Source organism: Botrytis sinoallii (assembly GCF_014898435.1).
Source record: "Botrytis sinoallii strain Bc 23 chromosome Unknown BSIN_003, whole genome shotgun sequence".
Lineage (NCBI taxonomy): Eukaryota > Fungi > Ascomycota > Leotiomycetes > Helotiales > Sclerotiniaceae > Botrytis > Botrytis sinoallii.
The window spans coordinates 1,332,446-1,354,780 of NW_024066030.1; the positions used below are offsets into that span (position 1 = coordinate 1,332,446).

Below are 22,335 nucleotides of genomic sequence, written 5' to 3' on the forward strand. Positions count from 1 at the left end.
CTAGTAAGAATCAATAAACAACAGAAGATTATTGAGAGATTAAGGGTTACCAACTGCGACATAAAGAATACTGTCACCATTTTTTCGGAGGACAATAATGGGATGTTTTTGGCCTGCAATATCCTGGCGACAATACGATGGACATCCCAGAGCTGGGTTCACGTCTCGGTGATCCGATAATTTATTCCATTCGCATCTAATTCCTGGGTATATCTTTTCAATATCATTGCGAGGGCGAAGGATACAACCTACGTGGATATCTTCTGCGCGTAAAGACATTCCGACGGCAGAGAAAAAGCCTGCACAAACTGAAGGATAGGATACCTTGAAAAGATGTATAGAATTAATGATAATAAGTTGGGAAGCTTTTATAAGACGATTGCGAATTCGAATTGTGATTTTGAGAAGATGTTGTGGCCCTTCTTATACCTCATCAGTCATGATTGACACCCAACAAGGTGAATCAATTCAATAGCGAGTGCGATATCTTGACTTTAATGATGAATACGTTGCACACTCGTGCTTATGCTTTTCCAGAAATACTTTGTTGTATTGAAACATAACTGAAATGCAAATAAAGGAATTGTTTTGATCGAAGACATGGCGCACCCATCACCACCACTAAGTCTAAGAAGATCAATGAATTCCGTTTCAGATAATCTTGAAATGCATTGAAATGAGAACTATCGAGAATGGGCTTGGAGAATTTTGATTCACGTATCATGTCTTGAGCGATTCTTTGAAGGAAAGAACAATTCGAAAGTCGAAAGTTCAGAAAGACAAGCCTAGAACTTATTAACCTTAGCACGGCAAGAACCTAGATTTAGCCGGTGACGAGCGATGACCTCACAGAACCATCTATGGCCTCAATTAATTATCACCACAGACACCAAGATAAGAGCAACACCAGGAAATCATTACATTTTTGAAATTCATTTCAATTGAGATCAACAAACTTTCCTCCTTATGGATGGAGATGATAATATATGATATATGACGCCACAATCCCAACAGTTGACACAGCCAACGGCAATCAAAAAGCTTGAAATTCCACAGCAAGCAAGCCAAGCAAAAGAGAGCAGATCAAACTGCCGGTATGACAGACAACCACATCTCCGCTATTCAATCACCGAATGAAGTCTATGAAATACCTCTTCGACCTGTCAAATTCCCTTTTATTCTTCCTGCTCATGCACCCCATTTTCCGGATCAAGGGTGGTCAACCTTATCTTTCTCGCACACGGACCCTATCCACATTCCATCTCAGAAGCTTCTGCAAGCAAGTAAATCCTTCTTTGATCTTCCGCTTGAGTATAAATCTCAGTTTCTTACTGGGAAGGGTACTGAGGAAGGATGGAATCGTGTGGAAGGCGAGAAGGAATTCATCACCCTACGTGAGATCAACACTATACCTCCCGAATTGTTGGATACCGTGAAAGAATTCTGGGATATTACTGGGGATGTTTTAAACAAGATATTGGAAGAAATTGCTAGTAGCTTGGGCATGAGGAAAGAGTTGCTCACACGGTATTCTGAGCCATGTCTCAAGCTCCATCATCAGAAGACAGCAACTATGATCAGATTGTTCAGGTACGAAAGTGATGGAATAGAGGGGAAGGTCGTTTCGGAACGTATGTCATCATTATCTCGTTCGAAACATAAGCATTAAAAGGCTAATTGTGTTAGCACATCGTGACCTTGGTCTCTTGAGCCTATCAATTAGCGATGTACCTGGTCTGGAAGTTTTGGACATGCAAACCAAAAAGACGTTCCCAATTGAACAGTCGTTTGAGGGGAGAAATACAGGCACCTTACTCGTGGGGAGAGAGTTAAATTTCTTGAGCAATAACAGATACCAGGCTGGTGGCCACTCAGTACGTATGTATCCAAAAACTATGACCAGAAACGAGCCACATGGAAAAGAGAATGAAGATAAACAAGAGATGTCGGCTAGGAAACATTATAGATACTCGATAGTTTTTGTACTTCGGGGTCATGAAGATTTGTCTATTGATACAGATGAATTGAGAACACCGATTACAGGACGATGGAAGAAGCCAATGAAGGGATTGAAGATGGAGAATCTATATCGGCGCTTCATGAGTAAACATGTCAATATTAATGTGGAAATGGAGGAGAGGCAAAAGCAGAGGAAGAGGTTGCATGAGAAGAAGGCGACTAAGAAGATAGGTTAATAAGGCGAAGATCATCTTTAGAGGTCTAAAGACACGCGTATGTTAAAAATGGTGAGCTGGTGATACTCTTAGGGGTGATTGAGGCCATGAGGCTTGCTAGAAGATTGCACGAGTTCCTGGCAGACTGAGCATTGCACTTTTGAAGAGGGAGAATTTTTGTACAGTGTAGTACAGCAACTTCACTATTTGGCTTCTCGGTCCACAAGAAGAATTTTGCTACAATGAGATTCACAGTTATTACACGACAGAATTACGGAATGTAGTTCTCTAAAGTTAAGATTCCGTTGTAAGATTGGGTTGAGTCTTTACACAATCACTTACTAGAAGTTGCTCACGAGCCAGTCAAGACATACTCCGGAGTAAACTCAGTAAAACGCATTCTAGGGGTTCCTGTCGCTACGTTCTGTGGGAAAGGCGGCGATTAGAACAAGAATGAGTAAACCGGTAAGTGACATCGGCTCTACGTAGGAGAAAAAAGAGGCCGATTTTGACCACATAAAATCTTTAACAAAATCTCTGAATTAATTGAATTATAAATCAACCACAAATATAACCAATAAATCTCAAAATATCAAATTACTTTTCACCTTTTATTTATACTGATTCTTATCAAAGTTTATATTTTATTTTAGATTTAAGGAGAAGAATTTGGTTTATTGAAAGTATTAAAAGTGATCAAACCCGGCCTCTTTTTTCTCTTACGTAGAGATCGGGCAGGATGAAGCAAGCGAGGGGCGGAATAGCGGGAAAAGCGGATCTATCTGTAAGGATAGCAAAGCTGACTAATAAGTAGGTTACCCCTCATTTCACCCGGCTTGTGCTTCCCCAGATTTTTCCAATGAGGGCAATCATCAGCTTCGTGCTACTACAGTGTTCCCGAAAAGCTTCGTTTTCTATCTAGGTAGGTTCACAAGACTAATGAGGCCGAGGTTGTACTCTTCATACACATACCAGCCATTCTCATCTTAATCATGCAAAGAAAGTTGCTTCCTCTTCTACCTCATTACACTGCAAGCTAAATCCAGAGTATCGGAGATTTAAGGATGACAATGGTGAGCAACCTTTAATGAAATCCCTTGATATCTACTAGTCGTTGTTAACATGAATGTCATCCACGTGTAGTCTGACAATAATCCGCCAATAGTCAAATTCACAACAGGAATTAGTGATCGTATTCAACTTGGACAAGGGACAACCTTTTTGCCCGGAAAGAAGGATCCATCAGTACAACATCTCATCGACCACGTCCTCGAACACGGCTATGTTATCCTCCCTAACATATTTACGCCAGAGCAAGTAGATATAGCAAATTCCGAAGTGGCACGACTTGAAACTCTTGACGCTGGGCCTGCTGCAATTGCTGGTCGAAACTATTTTGAGGGTTTCAAGACTGGAAGAGTATATGCTCTTGCAGACAAATCCCGGGCGTTTGACCAGTTTCCAATACACCCCACTGTTTTGGCATTGAACGATTACTTCCTCCAACCCAATTATTTAATTACCAGTCTGCATACTGTGGTGATCTATCCTGGACAAACTGCGCAGGCTATACATTGCGATGATGGATTGATCGCACTGCCGAGACCAAGGCCACTGATCGGTATTGTATGTTGTACTTAGGCTCCTTTCTGTATTGTATGAATCGGATAAGAAAGGCTCACAACCTGAATAGGGCACCATGGTCTCATTCGATGATTTCACTGCCGACAACGGTGCAACTACTGTAATTCCAGGGTCACATTTATGGTCGGACGACCGCATCCCAACCCGAGAGGAAATGATTCCGGTAATAATGCCAGCAGGCAGCATGGTCTATTTTCTCAATACTCTTTGGCATTCGGGTGGAGCGAATACCTCAAACAAGGCTCGTCGCAGTATAACAGTTCAGTATTGTCAACCCTGGATACGGACATTTGAAAACATGACAATTGCAATGGGCTGGGATGATTTAGACAAGGTTCCAGAGAGGCTCTTGAAATTGATGGGATTCTCTACGCATGATTTCATGGGTTATGTAGATGGCCGTTCGCCCCGAGCCGGTGTGGAGATGCGAAAGAAAAGAATGATCGAGCGAGCGTTCAGGGAGAGAGATGAACAGCGTGGCTCGAAACTCTAGTGGTCCGCTGAGTTACAGCAGTTAGACGTTGTGAAATCAGTCATTGATCTCGCGATTTGCAAAATGCTCCTTGACTGCGAATTTTGTCGTCTTTGCGATTTTGTCATCACAGATGAGCATCTATCACGATCATTATAGACAATCTCTTTTATTTGATGATTTCTAAACTGTTTCGTTTTTGCAATTTCTTTCATTTCCATCCATAGAAGATTATTTGGAAATCGATAGGTAGCGTGTAAGTTAGAGCGATGCAAGTTTTTGCTAATCAACAATCAGGACCAAGTATCATTTGAATACGGGTGGTATTTCGGCTACAGTGTGAGATCTTATGATACATTCGGCTGTGAAGATTCAATGAGAAACTTAAATATTTCTCCATAAAACATCGTAGCGTTATGGTTGCGATCAATCATCGCTAAATCCAAGCCTGCTCCTCTGTCATAAAATAGTGTTACTTTCCTTTGCACGACGAATGTCACTCGGTCATACTTTCCGTCCATTTCTCGTCTTTCTCTGTACGCTTGAAATACGGCAGTCCGCATACATCACGCTCGGTGACTATTTTGGGACGCTCGGGAAGGTTGAGAACTTCAAAATGGCAATTACAATCCTCTAGCTTTCAAACTTTACAAGTGTTGAACTTTAGTACAGTTTTAACTTTGCCAAGTCTAAGCTGTTCATTTTTTTTTTTCTTTCTGAATCTGTAAGGCTCAGTTCTCTATATGCAATTCAAGATAAGCCACTAAGTATACCTATCTATATGATGCGTATCTATCACTAACGCTGTAATAGGATGCTTATTCGTTCTAAGGTGTATTGCTATCTAGTCTCTGTAATCAAATGTGGCTCGATAGAAAAAATGCTAATGTGCTATAGGGGCGATTTAGCAAGCGAGAGGTTTTGTTCCAGTTTCGTACGGGCTTAGTGTCGATATTTCTCTAACAAAGCTATACGATTTGTTCTCATCTACTAATCTGGAGTTCTAGGTTCAAGAATAAAATCTGTCTTGGCCGACCCAACAATATCATTTTCGGAGGAGGTGCAATGGATTATTGATTTAGAAACCACTGTACACTGTTTATATCATACTACAGTCTCTAATGTGAGCGTTTAGGGCTAGCGAGACTAAAATCAACGCTAAGAGCTTTCAGCTCCTCTGACGTGGTCGATATGATCTAGATGTACTTGCTAGCTTCCGAGGATTGTGTGAACTACCAATTAATAAGGGACAACAGAACAAAAGCTTTGGGTATGAGATCGATGTCAATTCAGTTGAGTTGTGAGAGTGCCAAGCTATTTGCGCCTCGGTTGACGGGTAAAATCTGTGAATAATGAAGATGTGTAAAAACGAGCTTGAGACTTAGGCATATATACAAGGGCCTGTTTTTGATAAGGGCCCGGATCCGTGTATAAGTATTTTCTCTATTAAAATTCATTTACTTTAGAATTCAATATTAAATCGATTTAATAATATTATATATTTGAAACTGTCACGGGGTGACACTAAGCCCTTTCTGTCCTGTCCTGTCCTGCTATATATGTAAGAGTAAAGTAGAACTTCCAATTCTATCTCCTAGTCTTTTGGGCGTTTAGTTTAGCGATAAAGCTTTTGAATACTCCTAAAGGTGATTCTATAACATTAAATAGAACTATTCTTAGTTATATATGGAGCTGTGCGGGGGGCCTACTTATAGCTTACAGGCCATTGGTCTGGGGGCTAGTATATATAGATCCTGTCTGTCTGTCTGAATGCCTGAGGTATTAGAATCCAGAATCCTGAATCCTGAAACCTCCTAGTAGGTGATGGTATGGAGATTATACCTTAAGGAGGGGGGTGGTGTCACAAGGTGACACTAAGCCCTTTCTGTTCTGTCCTGTCCTGTTATATATGTGAGAGTAAGGTAGAACTTCTAGTTCTATCTTCTAGTCTTTTGGGCGTTTAGCTTAGCGGTAAAGCTTCTGAATACTTCCAGAGGTGATCCTGTGACAGAAACCTTATAAATAAATAGATTTTGATATAAAGTTTTATAATATAATTTTTAATTGTTGATAAAACCTTTTAATATAATTAAAATTTATAAGGAATTATTAATACTTAAAATTATTATAGAAAATAATATATCACGAGGTGACACTAAGCCCTTTCTGTCCTATCCTGTCCTGCTATATATGTGAGAGTAAGGTAGAACTTCCAGTTCTACCTCCTAGTCTTTTGAGCATTTAGCTTAACGGTAAAGCTTTTGAATACTTCTAGAAATGATCCCATAACATTAAATAGAACTACCCTTGATTATAAATAGAGCTATGTGGGGAGCCCACTTATAGCTTACAAGCCTTTATTAGTTTGGAGACTAGTATACATAGATTCTGTTTGCCTATCTGAATACCTGAGGTATTAGAATCCAGAATCCTGAAACCTCCTAGTAGATGATAGTATAAAGACTATACCTTAAGAAGGGGGGTAATATTACAAAGTGATATTAAGCTCTTTTGTTTTGTCCTGTCCTGCTATATATATAAAAGTAAGGTAGAACTTCTAGTTCTATCTTTTAGTCTTTTGAGCATTTAGCTCAGTAATAAAACTTCTGAATACTTCTAGAAGTGATCCCGTAACATAATACTTGTTTTAAGAATTGAAATTCTATATAAGATTTATTAATCAATATCTCATCAAAATCATCAAAATTAATATCAAAATAAATATTGATTAATTTTCCAAATAAATTTCAAATTATAAAGCTTTATAATGAATATCTGAATTATCTTTTATTTATAAAAATAGAAAATAAAGCATAGTTTTTGGTAAGGAAATTCGCTTAAATTTTATCCGGGCCCTCATCAAAAACAGGCCCTCGTAATGAAGAAATTAAAATATTGAAATTCAGTGGAATCCAGAATTGCGGAGCAGTAGAATGTAAAAAGTCGTCTTAGCTTGGTGGTGCACGACATCAGTCATATTCTTATCGATGCACGTCAGACGAAGCTTTGCCGAATGAAGAAAGGGCGAGCTACCTACTAGATACACAGGGCGTCTTTCTGACCCCTCATTTTACCCCGCATAGAGAGCTAGCTATTCGGACATCCGACTAAATTTACAGCATGGTAATAAAGCACAACGCAATCTCAGAGAACTTGCGAGGAACAATCAATTCCGATCGAATCTTCCTGGAACCTCAAAAGCATCCAGAATATATAGAATTTTGGTGCTTAGGCAACTAAATATCTTCGACAATTAAAACTGTCAAGCACCCAAGCTAGATCAGAATGTCGACTGAACAACGAGAACTCCTTCCAAATGGTCTTCCAAATCTTCAACGTCTTATAACAACGACCGATCCAAATGGCAAAGCTATCCTTGAACCCAGTATATCTCCAGAATCTGTCTGGCAACCGATCCAAAACAATGACATGGACTTTTTCCTCGCATACACTACGCATCAATTCCCAGCCTCACTCTCTCATGCCCCCGCATCCCAAAACTTTACATCCACTACACCCATCGACATAGCTTCCTACAAATCAGACCTCTCTTCGCCTCCCGGTCTCTCTATCTCCACGGGAACAGTCGTTCGCTTCGTGGATTTTGCGCCTGGTTACACATGTCCAATGCATAAAACAGTGAGTTTGGATTATGGAGTTGTGTTGGAAGGAACGATTGAGTTGGTTTTGGATTCGGGAGAGAAGAAAATTATGCAGAGGGGTGATGTGTGTGTTCAGCGGGCGACAAATCATGCTTGGAGAAATGCTACGGAGGGGGAGGGTTGGGCGAGAATGATGTTTGTGTTGACAGCTGTTGAGAAGGGGGTTGGGATTGAGGAGGCGGGAATAGATGATATGAAGGAGTTGAGGAAAAGCACTTAAGTCACGCAGGTTATGAATGTATATCCTTGGGGAGTTTATTGTATTTCCTTCGTGCCTGGCAACGAAAATTGTTGAGTCGCAAGGACGAGATTGGTCAGAATTACATTGCACGGCAGATATAATTGCATGAAGTAATCTGATATATTGCAGAAATCATGTATTTGCGCTCAAGTGAACAAGTAAACGGCAGCATTGTGACCGAACTTATCAAGTGAACCGAAAGTTGAAATCGCCCATATGCTTGATTTCCTAGATCTTGTTCTCATCCTCCATACTCCTCTCCCATCCATTTCTTATGCAGCTCGCCTCTCTTTTCCACTGATCAAGTAAACTCCGGCCCTAACATCTACCAAAGGATCACCACTAACATCTATACCCTCTACCCTAGGTACTGGATCAAAAATGATATGTTTCTGCTCTTTCTCATTCTCTCCCAACAATCCCTCAACCTTAACACGTCCCAACTCCATAACCTTCCTCTCTTCCGGCCAATGCACAGTTGCATCATCCGTCACATCTCCCTCTTCCGCAATCTGCACCTCCAATTTGAACTCCGCCGCTCCCTTCTCTAACCTCGCTACAATCTCTTCCGTCAGATAATTCTCCCCCAAACTCTTTTTCTGCTCCTCACTCGCAATCTCAACACCCTCAACAGGAACAATCCTATATCTCACAAAAGTTTCTTTTCCCTCAGAAGCAATAAATTTAAAAGCATTAACACCCCAATAATTCTCCCTGGCCCAACTCGTCGGCGCCGGCTTGGGCGCAGTCACAAAATCCAAAGCCTTAGGATGCGCATCTAGAAACTTCTCAATAGGTTTCGGACTCTCAACACCTTCTCCACTACTCGCTGCGGCTTTCAAGAACTCGAGAAATTCATCGCCGGTACGGGTGGGGAAAAAGGGAGTAGAGTGAGCAACTATGTCGGTATGTTTGTGTTTCTCGGCATCGAGAATAAAGCGGATAGCGATCCCGCGGGGATCGGCATTGGCGTCGAAATCGGGAATCGAAGGGATGCCGGTGGAGTTTGAAAAGCGGATCCAGATGGGGGTGGAGGGGGAGGAGAAGTGAGGGGCAGAGGAGAGGCTGCTTGCGGTGGAGGTAGGAATGAAGGTTCCGGTTAGGAGGAGTCCTTTTGCGTGGGCTGCAGGAGGAAGTTAGATTGAATTGTGGAATTGATGATGGAGTGACTAACCAGGTCGTTTTCCGGCATGTTTGCCAAACATAGATTGGAGTTGATGGACTAGTCCTTCACTTGTTTTGACTACTGCGGGGTCGGATGGGAGAGGCATGATTGCGATTTAACTTTCTGAGAATTATGTACGTGTTTCAATATATTGTTGTTGATGGGTATCGTACGTTTTGCAAGTGGGATAAGATTCGAAGTTGAGAGTCTGGTGGGGATAAAGGATTAAATAAGGATTCCTCTCGCACTTTATACGTTTGCGTCGAGACAGTGAATACCACGCCGCAAAATCCCAAAATCCTTTCAGGAATGTTGATGCGGATGTTGATGCGATATCACAATTCATGACGTTATTTTGATTCTGGAATTTGGAATAACTCCTCCTATCCGGGACCCGAATACTAACTCCCATTGGATGAAGTTGTACAATTGAGATTGATTGTTTATCAGTCCGTTGTTAGCGGTTCACGTTTTGTGTACCAGTATCATACCTATCCAATTAGAAATTTAGGGCGGGCGGTATGTTGATTAGTTAATATAAAGGTGGCGGCTGACTGTATCCAACTGTTGGTATCACATATCATATCACACATCTCATGTACGCGGGTCCCGGTTACACTAACAAAGCTCGCAAAAAGTTGACAGGTGCTTGAATTAATACTGCTAAATACTGGATTACTCATTATATAAGATGCAATTTGGGTAAAAAATTATGAAAATATCCCATAGTGTATTTAATCACTGCCGGAACCCGAACTTCCAATCACTTCTGCTCATTTATTCAGAGTGTGATTTTGATGGTCGATGCGACGCTGGGTACGCCTGCAGAAGTCATGGCCCAGAACATCCAGTATCCTGGGAGTGCAATTCCTGCATCATTAGGGATGGTGAAGGTGTAAGTGTTGCCACTTGTTGTAACAGGTGTGAGGGGAATACGTCGTTGATCGGTGTTGACAGTATGGGTTGCTGATCCGAATCGAGTGATTGAGAAACTGGTTACAGCGGTGTCGGTAACGATTGTGAGTGTTCCACCGATGTCAACGGTAGAAGTGGCTGAGGAGATGACGGGCCTCGTAGCGGCGGTTCCATTGGCGTTGAAAAGATATGCTGGACTGTATATTTGTGCATCGGCGTGGTTTGTGGCACAGCTGGATCCACACAATCCTCCACCTCCAGTGAAAACCCTTCCGTCGAGCATCAGAAGAGCCATACTGTGGTATGTTCTTGGGATGGCATGAGGAGGTAAGATTGTGAAATTTTGTGTTGTGGGATCCCACAATTCCGGTGTCAACACTGCATCTGTGTCTGTGAATGGAACTGCATATGGTTGGCCTCCTATCACAAAGATCTTTCCGTTTGGTAGTACGACGCCGTTTGCGAAAGCTCGTTTGTATGTCATTGATGTCAGAGTTTGGACTGTAGGATTAACGTTAGGACTTCCGATTGTTATCAGATGAACATTGTTAGTCGCAGCCGAATTCTGATAACTGGGAGATCCACCGGCTGTGAAGATCTTTCCGGCGACTGCATCATACATGACTGCATTTCCACACATGGAGTCTGGATCGGAAGCGCGAAGTCCTGCAGCGACTTGAGATCCAGTACCAGTCGTTCCATACCAGTTCATCGCTTTACTTGGACCAGCTTGGAATACAGATCCATTCTTCCAAGCAAATAGCCATGCATGATTATCGGTACGGAAGGCACCTTGTGCATCAGCAGTGAGCATTGGTTTGACTGGGCAGCCTGATAGTAGGGACCATGTGTTGGTCTTTGGATTATAAATCTCTCCATTCTTTCCACCATAGCCACCACTCCAAGATCCGCCGATGTTGAAAACCTTTCCTGTTGATGTTGTAGTGGTCGATTGGTAACCGCGAGGAACTTTCATAACGGGTCCTGTTACCCACTGATCGGTAGCAGAGTCGTATATGCTCGTCTTGTTTGCGGTATCTCCTCCTGTGACAATAGCGCGTCCATCAAACATCAAAGACATACCAGGGCAGAACATGTCATGCTGGGTGTTAGAAACATTCGCTGAAGATATGGCACCGGTTGTAGGGTTGTACACTGCTGAAATAGTGTAGCCATGTAGACCTATTTGAAAAGCCAGGGGACTGTATGCTGCATAAGTCCATATGTTTCCTGTGGAATACTCGATAAAACCAGCAACCGGAACAAGTGGCATGTTAATCACTGGACCCCATTCTCCCAAGCCCCCAACAGCAGTTGGGGCAATTGAGAAACCGAATTCTGCTGCGTTGGTCCAACTACCACGATTTCCAGCTTCAGTGGTAGCATTCAAGCGGAAATATCGAGCTTGTGTATTTGCAAACCCTACAGTCTTCTTGGTAGCGTCGTCTTGGAAAGTGGAAGTCGCAACCGTTGACCAAGTCTCGTTGTCTGTACTGACAGCCAATGAGTAGTCACCGATATTTCCATTGCGTTTACCATCTTGTCTTGGTGTATAGGTAAAGGCATTGAGAACTTGTGCTGAGCCTGTGTCAAGGTATATTATGTGTGGCAAGGGAACAAGAACAGGGCTGTATTCGCTATGCCAGAATGTGCTGGAGTTTCCATCAACAGCATAGGAAGCTGGATTTGTAGCTTGGGAACTCGATACCCCAATGCTCATTGCTGCCTGCACAGTGTGCACCACTGTCAGCGAGAGGAAGGACCATAGTGCGAGCATATTGGCGCTCGGAAGGTACAGTGCAATATTTCTGAGGACAAAACCTATGGGCTGTCAGTAAGATCTACACTTTATTGTCGGAATTGGGTAAATGACTTACAATGAAGTTACTCAAGTAAAACAGCCTGATCTGAAACTACATGATCGTCATTCTCGTTCTTTAATAGTAGCACGAAGTGGGTAGTGAAATAAGCTAACCTCCGCATCTTGAAGGCGATGAGATAGATATCAGGGGCCCCTGCAACGGCGGCGTTGCCCGCACTAGCTTATCGATATAGGATTTCAAGAACCCCCATTTTATCCCGTGTAATAAAAAACATTCTCAAATTCCCATGTCTGAAGGTAGATACGCGAGTGGTTAATCTGTATATAAGCTCGGAACACGGAACACTTTAGCGCGGCTCTCATCTATCTCCATGCAGACTTTGATTGAAAAGGAAGCTCTCAGCTTGGGAAACTTGCTTGTAGAAAAAAGCCAATGTGTCATCGCAATACTGTGAGCGAATCATATTGTTGCTTACCCAAACCGTTTACGGCCGTGAGACTCTTGGTTGCCAATAAGATCCCTGATCACATGCCTCTAGGTGGCATCAAACCTGGTGGCTTCTTCTTCAATACACATTTGTTGAACAGATTCCCGGCCATTGGTTCAATTTTACAACTGACTGTTATCATGCAGCTGATTACTACCAAATCATGCACTCAGTCTAGTCTTGGCAGGTCCCAGGATTTGGTTATCGGTAGTAGCAGGTGTGTCAAATATACGCCAACCGAATGGTTCGACGCCACAATAACAAATCTTCACCTGTGCCTCCCAATACGATACCGACACATGCATAAAATGGGCAGCTTTTCTCAGTTGTCCTCCCTATTCAGGAGATAAATCCGAATTCACTGAGAACTCTGCTGGCATCAGCTGAAATCTGACTGAAGATTGCTGACAACCATAACAAATTTGACGATCTATAGGTTGTCATGGTGCAAATTCTTACCACGAGGGACTCGTTGGAGAAATGATCGACATCGATATCCAGGGAAGTTGATTACTGCTTTGCAAACTATTGATGTATTTATTGAATTGTGCAGAAGCCCGGAGGGAATACTGCGATTTCTTGAATTGTGGTGTACGGACTCTGAAGAAACGGCATCAGGCGGTCGTCTTCCGGAAGCCTAGACTGAGGTAGCATGCATGCTCCATTTATTGAACCAATGAGGAAACGATAACAGAACAACTCGTGTTTTATATAATCATGAGGTATGAAGAAATCGCAGACATGACGTCCATGATCTCGATGGCGGGCAGCCAGCTGGCCATGGATCTTGTTAGGCTGCCAGAGAGGAAAAACTTTGCATATTGCCCAGCTGGCGATAGACTTTGACCTGCTGCATTGAGACTCGTCCACATATTTATATTGGAAAATCCCACAGTGTCCAAGATGAACCCCAGTCTGCCCCGCTAAGATCGCGAAGTCCACTCTAAACATAATAATCTGCGAGCGTCGTAAGAGTGTAATTTTTGAGAGCATCGCATGCAAGTGATGTGCGTTGTCCGAAATCTAGCAAGTTAACTTGCAGACATAGCACTGTATCTGCCTCTTCTTAGTTCCGCAATCATTCATCGTTGATTCGGAGGGGTAGAAGATCTTAAGCTGGAGCCTGGAGGTCAATGTCACAGCCTCAACTCCGTTGCAGTATCTTAAACCATAAGATTCGGGGTGTCCGTTCAGTCCATGTCCGACAACGCTATTTAGATACAACTAAAATTGGCATCCATTGGTAAATGAAGCGACCAGAGACCCATTGGAACATTCATAGATTAGGGTTGCCAGGATTATGCTTAAAGAACTAGTCGCCGAATCGAAACTAAGCAGAATACGAGAACAGGTTTAAAGTAGAGAAGTCTTTTCACTGGTATTATTTCTCATTTGAGCGGGCTCAAAAGCGCGGTGAAACCAGGAATAGAAGGCAAGGACGAAGAAGTTTACGTGATTGGTACTGACGAAGTCGCAGGACCTAGATAAAGTAGATGATGATAATGAGGTTTCCATCGAGTAAGTTGATGAAACCGAAGTTGTCGAATTAGTGCTAGTAGTCATAAGCTTTCAGTTTGCTTGTGGTAGTAGTGGTGGAAAGAGTTGTAATTTCCATCCAAGTCAAGACCAATGAATTCGTTCTAAAGCTAGAAGTGTAAATAGTGACCGATACTGACAAAGTGGTGGATGTAAAAACACTTGTGCTACAAACAGAGACTGCAGGCGAAACGATAGCAAAGCCAAATATTGCCGCGTTGATGATGGCATAGGCTTCGTATTTTCTTTAATAATCAAAATTACAACCAAGAAGTATTCTGGTTGTTTACATTCTCTTTTGAAATTATTTCATTTTAATCTAAATTTTCCTCATAGAACGAATGCTGCTTTGTCTTGTTTCAACCACTAAGCTGAGTGATGTGGCAATCTGGCCCAGTGACATCGCAACAAAGTTGCTTCACGATTATCCCTAACAAACCCTTCGCGGCGAAGAAAGAAATTGGAACAATTGACTGCAAAGAGCATTCTACTTACAGGCTTGAAAGATGAACTTGGAACAGTATTTTCAACCGGTCTGATGAGAAGTTTTCTCTGTGACCTTTCTACTATGGAGTGCAATTGTAATAACTGTCATCGAATTTATGAAACTAAACATCTCTTAGACTGTAGCCTGTTCTGTGACTCGATAGCAGGTTTGCAATTGATAAAAATTAATAATGCCACTTGGAATCATACTGTATGATAGGCAAATGAACCATGGCATGTAAGAGCAAAGAAGTTGTGATAAAAGGGTCGAAGTGAATTTGAGCTTAATGGAGACCAGCATCATCTGGAAATCTGATTATAATTGAAAACAAATGAAATTCGCTATGGGACTTGGCAGTGAATGGATGGTCTAAGGAAATGGCCTTAGTTGACCCTTATCAGATCGCGGTGTTGACTTGGCCGTAGGTTCAGAGGATCGAGATCTGGACCGAAACGGCCAAATCTTGGCAAGTCCCATAGCTTATCAAATTGGGAAGTTGACTACATTGAGGACGGCCCTTGAAGTTCGGGATATCGAAATATTTGGTTTAGACGCGGTCAGGCGTTGAACTCTTGTGGATTGTAAATTTCAGCTGAGAAAGCTAGCGACTGCCTTCTCAAGATATCTCAATCGACCCATTCTTTAGGTAACTGTTGCCTTTGATGTGCGCAGGGTCTGGGGGGCTGAAAACATGCGCGTGCAATGGGTTTTGGTGGCACTACATGCAGTGGTGTAGAAAAGCTAGATATGCACCCGGAAAAGGAAGAACAAACCCGCATCACTTGGACTTTCCAACAGTAAAAACCCTTCGAACTTCTTAGAATGAATACCTTGTAAGTTGATGAAGATCCCCTTCTAGAACCGAATCCCGCTCATATTGGAAGAGAGCAGTTCCAATACAGTCAACTTTCACAGAGGGAAAGCTACTGCACAAGATAATCTCCATTGAACTTTTGGCGTTTGTAACTGTAGAACAAAACGTAAATGCCATTCCACTAAACGGAGGAATTGTCCACAACTGAGGATGGTCGTAATAGAAACTCACCCAGTCCTTTTAGATGTACATATCTTCGTGATTCGGCCGCCCCAAACATAGGAGATTGCATCTCTCTACCTCTCTCTCTCTCTCTCTCTCTTTTCCTATCCATCACGCGCTTTCACTTTTTTCTGCCATGATACATCTCGTCGTCGCAATATCTCCAGGCTAAATGATAGATATCATTTATGAGAAGATGAGAGTCAAGATTTCTAAAAGGTTTTTATCACTGAGAGAAAGACGTATTGCGAGTCGTGCGAGTCGTAACAAGTGGAAGAAGTTCGATATTTGAGGTTTGTTATGTTTCTTTTTTCTTTAACAAATTTGTTCTTCTGCCGGGGCTAGGTAAAGTCCCGGCCATTAGGTGGTGTTAACACGTTAATGGAATGGTTCGTCCTCCTTGACTGACACCCCCAGCGTTTTGTGGTCACAGCATCTACTAGCCATCTATAAACTGATTTTGGTAATAAGTCGGGTATCCTACTTTAGGGCCACCCCCCTTTTCAACCCTTTTTATATTAAAAATGACATTTTTAATTTCTTAATTATAAATAGAATTTATTGAAAATATATATATATATATATATATTATATAATTCTAGAGCATTTTTAGCTATATTTGAAAATTTCAGAAATTTTAGGATTTTTCTGAATCGATTTCTGAGCCTTTTAAAATATCGATTTTTAAATTTGTATAGGACATCATATACAATTTGAAATTATAAAATCTTTGATAACTTTCTAATACAAAAATTGCTAAAAATAAATTATAAAATTTTTATTTATAAATTTGTAGTATATTTACTCAATAGATCAGAACAAAATAGCAAATTCTTATAATAAATATTTAAAAGAATACCCTCAAATAAACAGGGCTTATTTATACTACTCCTAAATTTCAATGTAGTAGTATATCTCTATATCTGTTACATTTTTTAAATTTTTTTTTGAATTTATATATAGATTTGAATCAAACCTTTCAAAAAGATATAACAATTTTCTTTTAATAGTTGTTATTAAAAAGTTATTAAAGATTTTATAAAATTTCTAAATTGTATGTGATTCTTATACAAAATAAAAATCGACATTTTGAAGCTCTAAATCTCAATGCAGAAAAATCCTAAAGATCAAAATTTTTCAGAATAAGCTTAAATCGATCTAGATTATATGTATATAAATTTTTATCAAATTATATTATATATTGATAGAGATATTAATAGGCCTAAAAAGTGATTTTTGGTGTGGAAGGGTGGCCCAAAACAGGGGTGGCCCGAAAATAGGGTGGGCGACTTATATCACCCCGAGATCTTCCTTATTGCCCAAATATCTATCTACACGTTGGTAAGCTTCATTAATGATTACCTACTTTTAATCGAGGATCCGATGAGAAAAACAATTCCTGCACAAAGTCAACGCGATCAGATATTGACAGAGATGACTGAGAGCCAATGAGCCAATGAGCCAATGAGCCAATGAGCCTCACATGCATCTGATCAGACTGGAATCTCTTCAACACAACATAAATCCGTTCGAGCGTCATGATATGTAGTGATACTCGATATGGAATGTTTTACCCTGTGAGGTGTAAGTTTTGAGATGATGATCGATGCAAAGTCTCTCAACTTAGTCCTCCGATGATACGGGAAGGAACAAACGGAAGGCGATACCTTCTCTATTTGATAATGGGGAAAATATCCTACTTGAAGTTCAAGCAGGCACCTGCCACTATCAATATGCTGTGCAATCACTGTCCGTCTCTAGCTCAGCTTACATCTCAATTACAACCTATCTCCAAATGAAAGATCTGGATTCTTCTATATAAGGACTCTTCAAATTAAGTCAATCTTGTCAAAAATTTCTTCACTCTCTCAGGCTACACTCTAAATACAACACAAACTACTTGCGATCATGATTTTAAACTATCTTCGCAGTGCACTTGTGACACTGCTCGCAGCATTCGTGAGTTGAAACTATTATTCTTTGGATTTACTTGAGTTTACTAACCCACAATAGCTTGCTACTTCCGTAGCTGCCTCTAATCATGCTCTTAGAAACGAGCTTACCACCTCGCAGAGTCTGCCGGGCACTTGGGTATCTCAAGGATGCTATGTGGACGTTGGTCGGACATTATCCGAGGGAGAATACATTGACAACACAAACATGACAGATGAATCATGTATTTCATATTGTGCCTCCAAAAGCCTCAACTATGCTGGAACAGAGTACGCCTCAGAATGCTGTATGTTTCTTCCGGATTTGCGAATTATTTGATACACCAACACTAAAATTTCATCCAGATTGCGGCAACAGTCTTGCAGCTGGAGCTGGGCGTGCGCTAGCTTCAGACTGTAGCATGAAGTGCCCAGGAAATGCTACTGAGTTTTGCGGTAAGTCTAATGGTCTTATTGGTTTCATTGTTCTCAAGTCTTTTTATGCAGGACTAACTCGTTATGTATGCAGGTGGCCCAAATAGACTGAATCTTTTCTGGAACGGTAAATCTCCACCTCAAACTAATCCTGGGTCTGGACTCTGGAGCTTTTCTGGGTGCTACACGTTAGTTATTTGCCTAATAAGTGACTACTATAGAATCTGACAGATGGCAGAGAAGGTCAAACAGGCCGACTTTTGATATACCAAATTATAGCTTCTCCCATGACGGTGGATACCTGCACAGCGGCGTGTCAAGAAGGAGGCTATTCGTTGGCTGGAATTGAATACGCTGATGAATGCTGTATGTATATGATAGAATCACACAAAATCGTCGAATTTTCTGGAAGCTCACCATTTCTTAGGGTGTGGAAATCAATTGTCTAACGGAGGAGCTCTCGCACCGGAGGGCGTTAGCGGTTGTTCTACATTATGCGCAGGCAACTCTTCAGAGTTTTGTGGTGGGACCAATCGACTTGATGTATATGATTTTAACAATACGGTTATTGTTACCGCGCCATTTACTGCTACCACGACTGGAACAGCACCTTCTTCCACGGGTTCCCCATCAATTCAACAAACACTTGGTGTATATACCTACTTTGGGTGCCAGACTGAAGCTACAAGCGCTCGAGCACTTGCCTCCAAGGCTTCTGATGCTGGAAACATGACACTGGAGTCATGTGAAGCAAGCTGCATTGGTTACACCTATTTTGGAACCGAATACGGACGAGAATGTTAGTCACCGTTCCAAAAATTTCAACAATTTGAACTAACCAAGAAAAAACAGGCTATTGTGGCAATGCCTTTTCCGCTGGCTCTGTGTCAGCTCCAAATACAGACTGTAACTTCCCTTGTGCGGGGAATAGTTTCCGAATTCTGCGGTGCTTCCGGAAGATTGACCGTGTACTTACTAAATAACACTCTAAGCTCTACCGCTCCTCCTTCAAGCTTGTCCACGGGTGTGACAGATCTCCCTACTGGATGGGTTTACAGTGGCTGCTGGGTTGATGGAGCACAAGGTCGTGTTCTGACGTATCAGCAACCTGATAATCAGAACCTTACTGTCGAATCTTGTGTTGCGACATGCTCCGGACTAAATTATATTGTCGCAGGCATGGAGTATAGCTCTGAATGTTTTTGTGATAATTTTGTCAGAAATGGAGGTGTTCTTGCAACCTCACCTGCTGACTGTAACATGCCGTGCAGTGGTAATTCAAGCGAAATTTGCGGTGCTGGAAATAGATTGTCCCTCTACTCCTTTGGCAGTGTACAAACATCTCAACCTGCGACTGTTCAGCAAAGGGATTTACCTGGTGATTGGAACTATAAAGGGTGCCTCGAGTCAGTTGCCTCTTAAGAGCTATCCGATTTCATGCAGGCTGATAGAGTAAAATTTTAGAGATAATATAGGAGGCATTAGAACATTCCCCTATCAAATGATCACTTCAAATAATACCGCAACGAATTGTCTTTCGCAGTGTCAAGCATTCGGCTATAATGCAGCTGGCCTCGAGTACGGCTCCCAATGCTGTAAGTCATGATTGCTTTTCCCAAATACCACGTAAATTGACAGAATCTTCAGTTTGTGGAGACGTGGAGAATATCATAACGGCTGGAGCATCATTGATTAGTGAATCTAACTGCCAAGTTGTCTGCTCTGGTAATTCCTCTACTATATGCGGCGGAGACAGTCGCTTATCTTATTACTCGTGGGATGGACCGGCGCTCTACAATTGGTCATTTCCAGAGGGCCCCAATGCTGGTGAACACTCATTGCTAATAGGCGGTGTGTGCATACCATTAATGACCTCCCAAATGATTACTGGCAAGGTGACATTCGTTGAAAAGTTCGGGACGGGCGAGCCAAACTCGACAGGCGCATATGAGTTAGATCTCTCAGCAATCGATAATTTTACACTGGCATGGAGACCAATGCATGTTGAAACTGATGTCTTCTGCTCCGCAGGACTTATTCTTCCGGATATTGCTGGGAGACATATAGATGTGGGAGGGGTAAGAGCATACATTCTTCCCATTAATTCACGAATTTTGGTGGCCCCCTGTGTAATATCTCAAGATCTCAGCTCAGCTTGTCACACATTTATGATTTGCGTCAATCCTGACACTAAGATTATGATGCTGATATTCATGAGTCTTAGTGGTCCGGCGAATCAACATACGGTGTACGACTTTACTGGCCGGATGGATCCCCTAATGTCTGGGGAACCAATGATTGGCAGGAAAATGTGAACGAGGTGCGCCTTCTCGTCGCTCGGTGGTACCCCACGGCAATGATTATGGTTCGTATAACCATCTCCAGATTTTTAAATAGCATTTACTAACACTATTACAAGGCAAACGGCTCAATTTTGATCGTCGGTGGCGAAGAAGGATCGAATGCCCCTGCATCTCCAAGCTTAGAGTTACTCCCTCCAACAGGCGCCCCGGTTCTCAATCTAGATTTTCTTGCTCGTACAGACCCCAATAATCTATATCCATTCCTCGCCGTTATCCCATCCGGTATTTTTGTTGCATACTATAATGAAGCAAGAATTCTTGATGAAGTCACATTTGAGACTATCAAGACACTGCCCAACATTCCGGGTGCTGTAAATGATCCGAATGGCGGACGAAACTATCCTCTCGAGGGGGCCATGGTTTTACTACCTCAGGTTTACCCTTACACAGATCCCATCGGAGTGCTCATTTGTGGCGGTTCCACACCTGGGGGCGGCTTCGCCATAGATAATTGTGTTTCTATGCAACCTGAAGCTAAGAATGCTACTTGGCTGATTGAAAGAATGGTGAGGCTCTTGATTTCTTTTGCCCTACGATCAATTTTGCCATTTAATGGGTATAACTGAAATGCTTGCCAGGTGTGCTACTAGTCTTCCCTAAATAGGAAGTTGGTCCCACGAGCACATGAAGAGTAGCAAGCGTTTCCGACAATCTCGAGCTCAAGACAATTATTGTAGTGATTTCGCAGCGATTGACTGACATGTTCTAGCCATCGCGCCGTGTAATGCCATGTTTGGCTTCTCTTCCAGATGGTACAACACTCATCCTGAATGGCGCACATCATGGTTTCGCTGGATTTGGACTCGGATCTGATCCTAACTTCAACGCTGTTCTATACGACCCCCGCCTGCCCATAAACTCACGCATGAGTGTAATGGCCAATACATCCGTCGCCCGTCTTTACCATTCTGAAGCAATTCTTCTTCTCGATGGACGAGTGATGGTATCTGGATCTGATCCACAAGACAATGTTCATCCAGAAGAATATCGAGTTGAAGTATTCACGCCTCCTTATCTTCTCTCCGGTCTTCCTCGTCCGACTTTTTATATGAACAACACGGATTGGTCCTATTCGCAAATTGTTCCTTTCACTATTACGTCCAACTTTACCTCGACGGCAAACCTCAACTTTTCCATTCTTGGCTCCGTTGTAAGTACGCATGGTAATTCTATGGGTCAACGAACACTCTTTCCTCAATTGGCCTGTGGATTTAATAATACTTGCACAATTACTGCGCCTCCAAACGCACATATTTGTCCGCCAGGCTGGTATATGGTATTTGTCCTCGATGGACCCACTCCGTCTGTTGGGGCATGGGTAAGAATTGGTGGGGATCCAGCACATTTGGGGAATTGGCCCAATGCTCCTGGTTTTGACATTCCGGGACTTTGATTTTCGGGGGGTGGGGGAACTTAATTTTCAGTCGAAGAGATTTGTGAAGTGGCGGTATATTGTTGAAAGCTGATGATTTACTTGGTAGGCGGTCATTTCCATCATGAGTTGTCATGTTTGATTTTGATGCATTGATTGCATTTATTGCATTTGCTTTAGCTCCCGAGGTCTTTGTCGATGAATGTCACTTTGCTTTTTGTTCTGGCCCCACGCGAAATGGCGGTGTTATGGACTCGTATATTTAATGCTTAATGGAAGTAACTTTCTTGGAATCATTCAATCTTTTAAACCGAATTTCGACAACCAAAAGCATTCGGGGCCCGACTGCCCCTTCACGAATCATGAGCATTTCACATCCACATTTCTTGCGTTCGGATGAAGTACATGATTGAGAGAAAGCTTAGCAAAGCCGAGCCGGTCAAATTTCGGGTCGCTTAAAGATTGATTTGGGATTGGGTTGGCAAGCAAGGTATGAATTCATGTATTCAAAGGCCCAAGAACCTGGGTTGGGAAGAAGTCTTCTTCGTCGCGTGCTCTTCGGGAGTGGGACGCCCCGTATTGCGGGGTACGG

At 42.1% G+C, this 22,335-nt stretch overlaps 6 protein-coding genes across 6 annotated transcripts; 4 read left to right on the forward strand and 2 right to left on the reverse strand.

Annotated features, from left to right (window-relative positions):
* Positions 1-1,096: 1,096 nt before the first annotated feature.
* Positions 1,097-2,195, forward strand: EAF02_002127 (uncharacterized protein; the record flags this gene model as incomplete). Its single annotated transcript, XM_038898175.1, has 2 exons — positions 1,097-1,631; positions 1,687-2,195. 2 exons carry the CDS (start codon positions 1,097-1,099, stop codon positions 2,193-2,195), a joined length of 1,044 nt encoding a protein of 347 aa, XP_038761867.1.
* A 1,043-nt stretch (positions 2,196-3,238) lies between these two features.
* EAF02_002128 (uncharacterized protein) lies at positions 3,239-4,311 on the forward strand (the record flags this gene model as incomplete). The annotated part of the gene is made up of 3 exons (XM_038898176.1): positions 3,239-3,247; positions 3,318-3,800; positions 3,868-4,311. 3 exons carry the CDS (start codon positions 3,239-3,241, stop codon positions 4,309-4,311), a joined length of 936 nt encoding a protein of 311 aa, XP_038761868.1.
* Positions 4,312-7,575: 3,264 nt separating this feature from the next.
* On the forward strand, positions 7,576-8,172 carry EAF02_002129 (uncharacterized protein; the record flags this gene model as incomplete). The annotated part of the gene is made up of 1 exon (XM_038898177.1): positions 7,576-8,172. One exon carries the CDS (start codon positions 7,576-7,578, stop codon positions 8,170-8,172), a length of 597 nt encoding a protein of 198 aa, XP_038761869.1.
* A 136-nt stretch (positions 8,173-8,308) lies between these two features.
* EAF02_002130 (uncharacterized protein) lies at positions 8,309-9,761 on the reverse strand. Its single transcript, XM_038898178.1, has 2 exons — positions 9,368-9,761; positions 8,309-9,316 (listed from the first exon to the last, which is right to left on the reverse strand). The coding sequence occupies exons 1-2, from the start codon at positions 9,462-9,464 to the stop codon at positions 8,466-8,468; spliced, it is 948 nt and encodes a 315-aa protein (XP_038761870.1). The 5' UTR covers positions 9,465-9,761; the 3' UTR covers positions 8,309-8,465.
* A 378-nt stretch (positions 9,762-10,139) lies between these two features.
* EAF02_002131 (uncharacterized protein) lies at positions 10,140-12,050 on the reverse strand (the record flags this gene model as incomplete). Its single annotated transcript, XM_038898179.1, has 1 exon — positions 10,140-12,050. One exon carries the CDS (start codon positions 12,048-12,050, stop codon positions 10,140-10,142), a length of 1,911 nt encoding a protein of 636 aa, XP_038761871.1.
* A 5,500-nt stretch (positions 12,051-17,550) lies between these two features.
* EAF02_002132 (uncharacterized protein) lies at positions 17,551-21,764 on the forward strand (the record flags this gene model as incomplete). Its single annotated transcript, XM_038898180.1, has 13 exons — positions 17,551-17,601; positions 17,656-17,881; positions 17,940-18,029; positions 18,103-18,196; positions 18,247-18,374; positions 18,436-18,807; positions 18,861-18,894; positions 19,001-19,414; positions 19,473-19,603; positions 19,656-20,086; positions 20,233-20,373; positions 20,428-20,877; positions 21,081-21,764. The coding sequence occupies 13 exons, from the start codon at positions 17,551-17,553 to the stop codon at positions 21,762-21,764; spliced, it is 3,246 nt and encodes a 1,081-aa protein (XP_038761872.1).
* Between the last annotated feature and the right edge of the window lie 571 nt (positions 21,765-22,335).

What these genes read in the sequence shown, in the direction of transcription:
- EAF02_002130 (XM_038898178.1), bottom strand. Translation starts at nt 9,464, where the DNA reads ATGCCTCTCCCATCCGACCCCGCAGTAGTCAAAACAAGTGAAGGACTA. An exon ending in ACATGCCGGAAAACGACCTG is followed by an intron (nt 9,317 to 9,367) that starts GTTAGTCACTCC and finishes TTCCTCCTGCAG; the next exon opens with CCCACGCAAAAGGACTCCTC.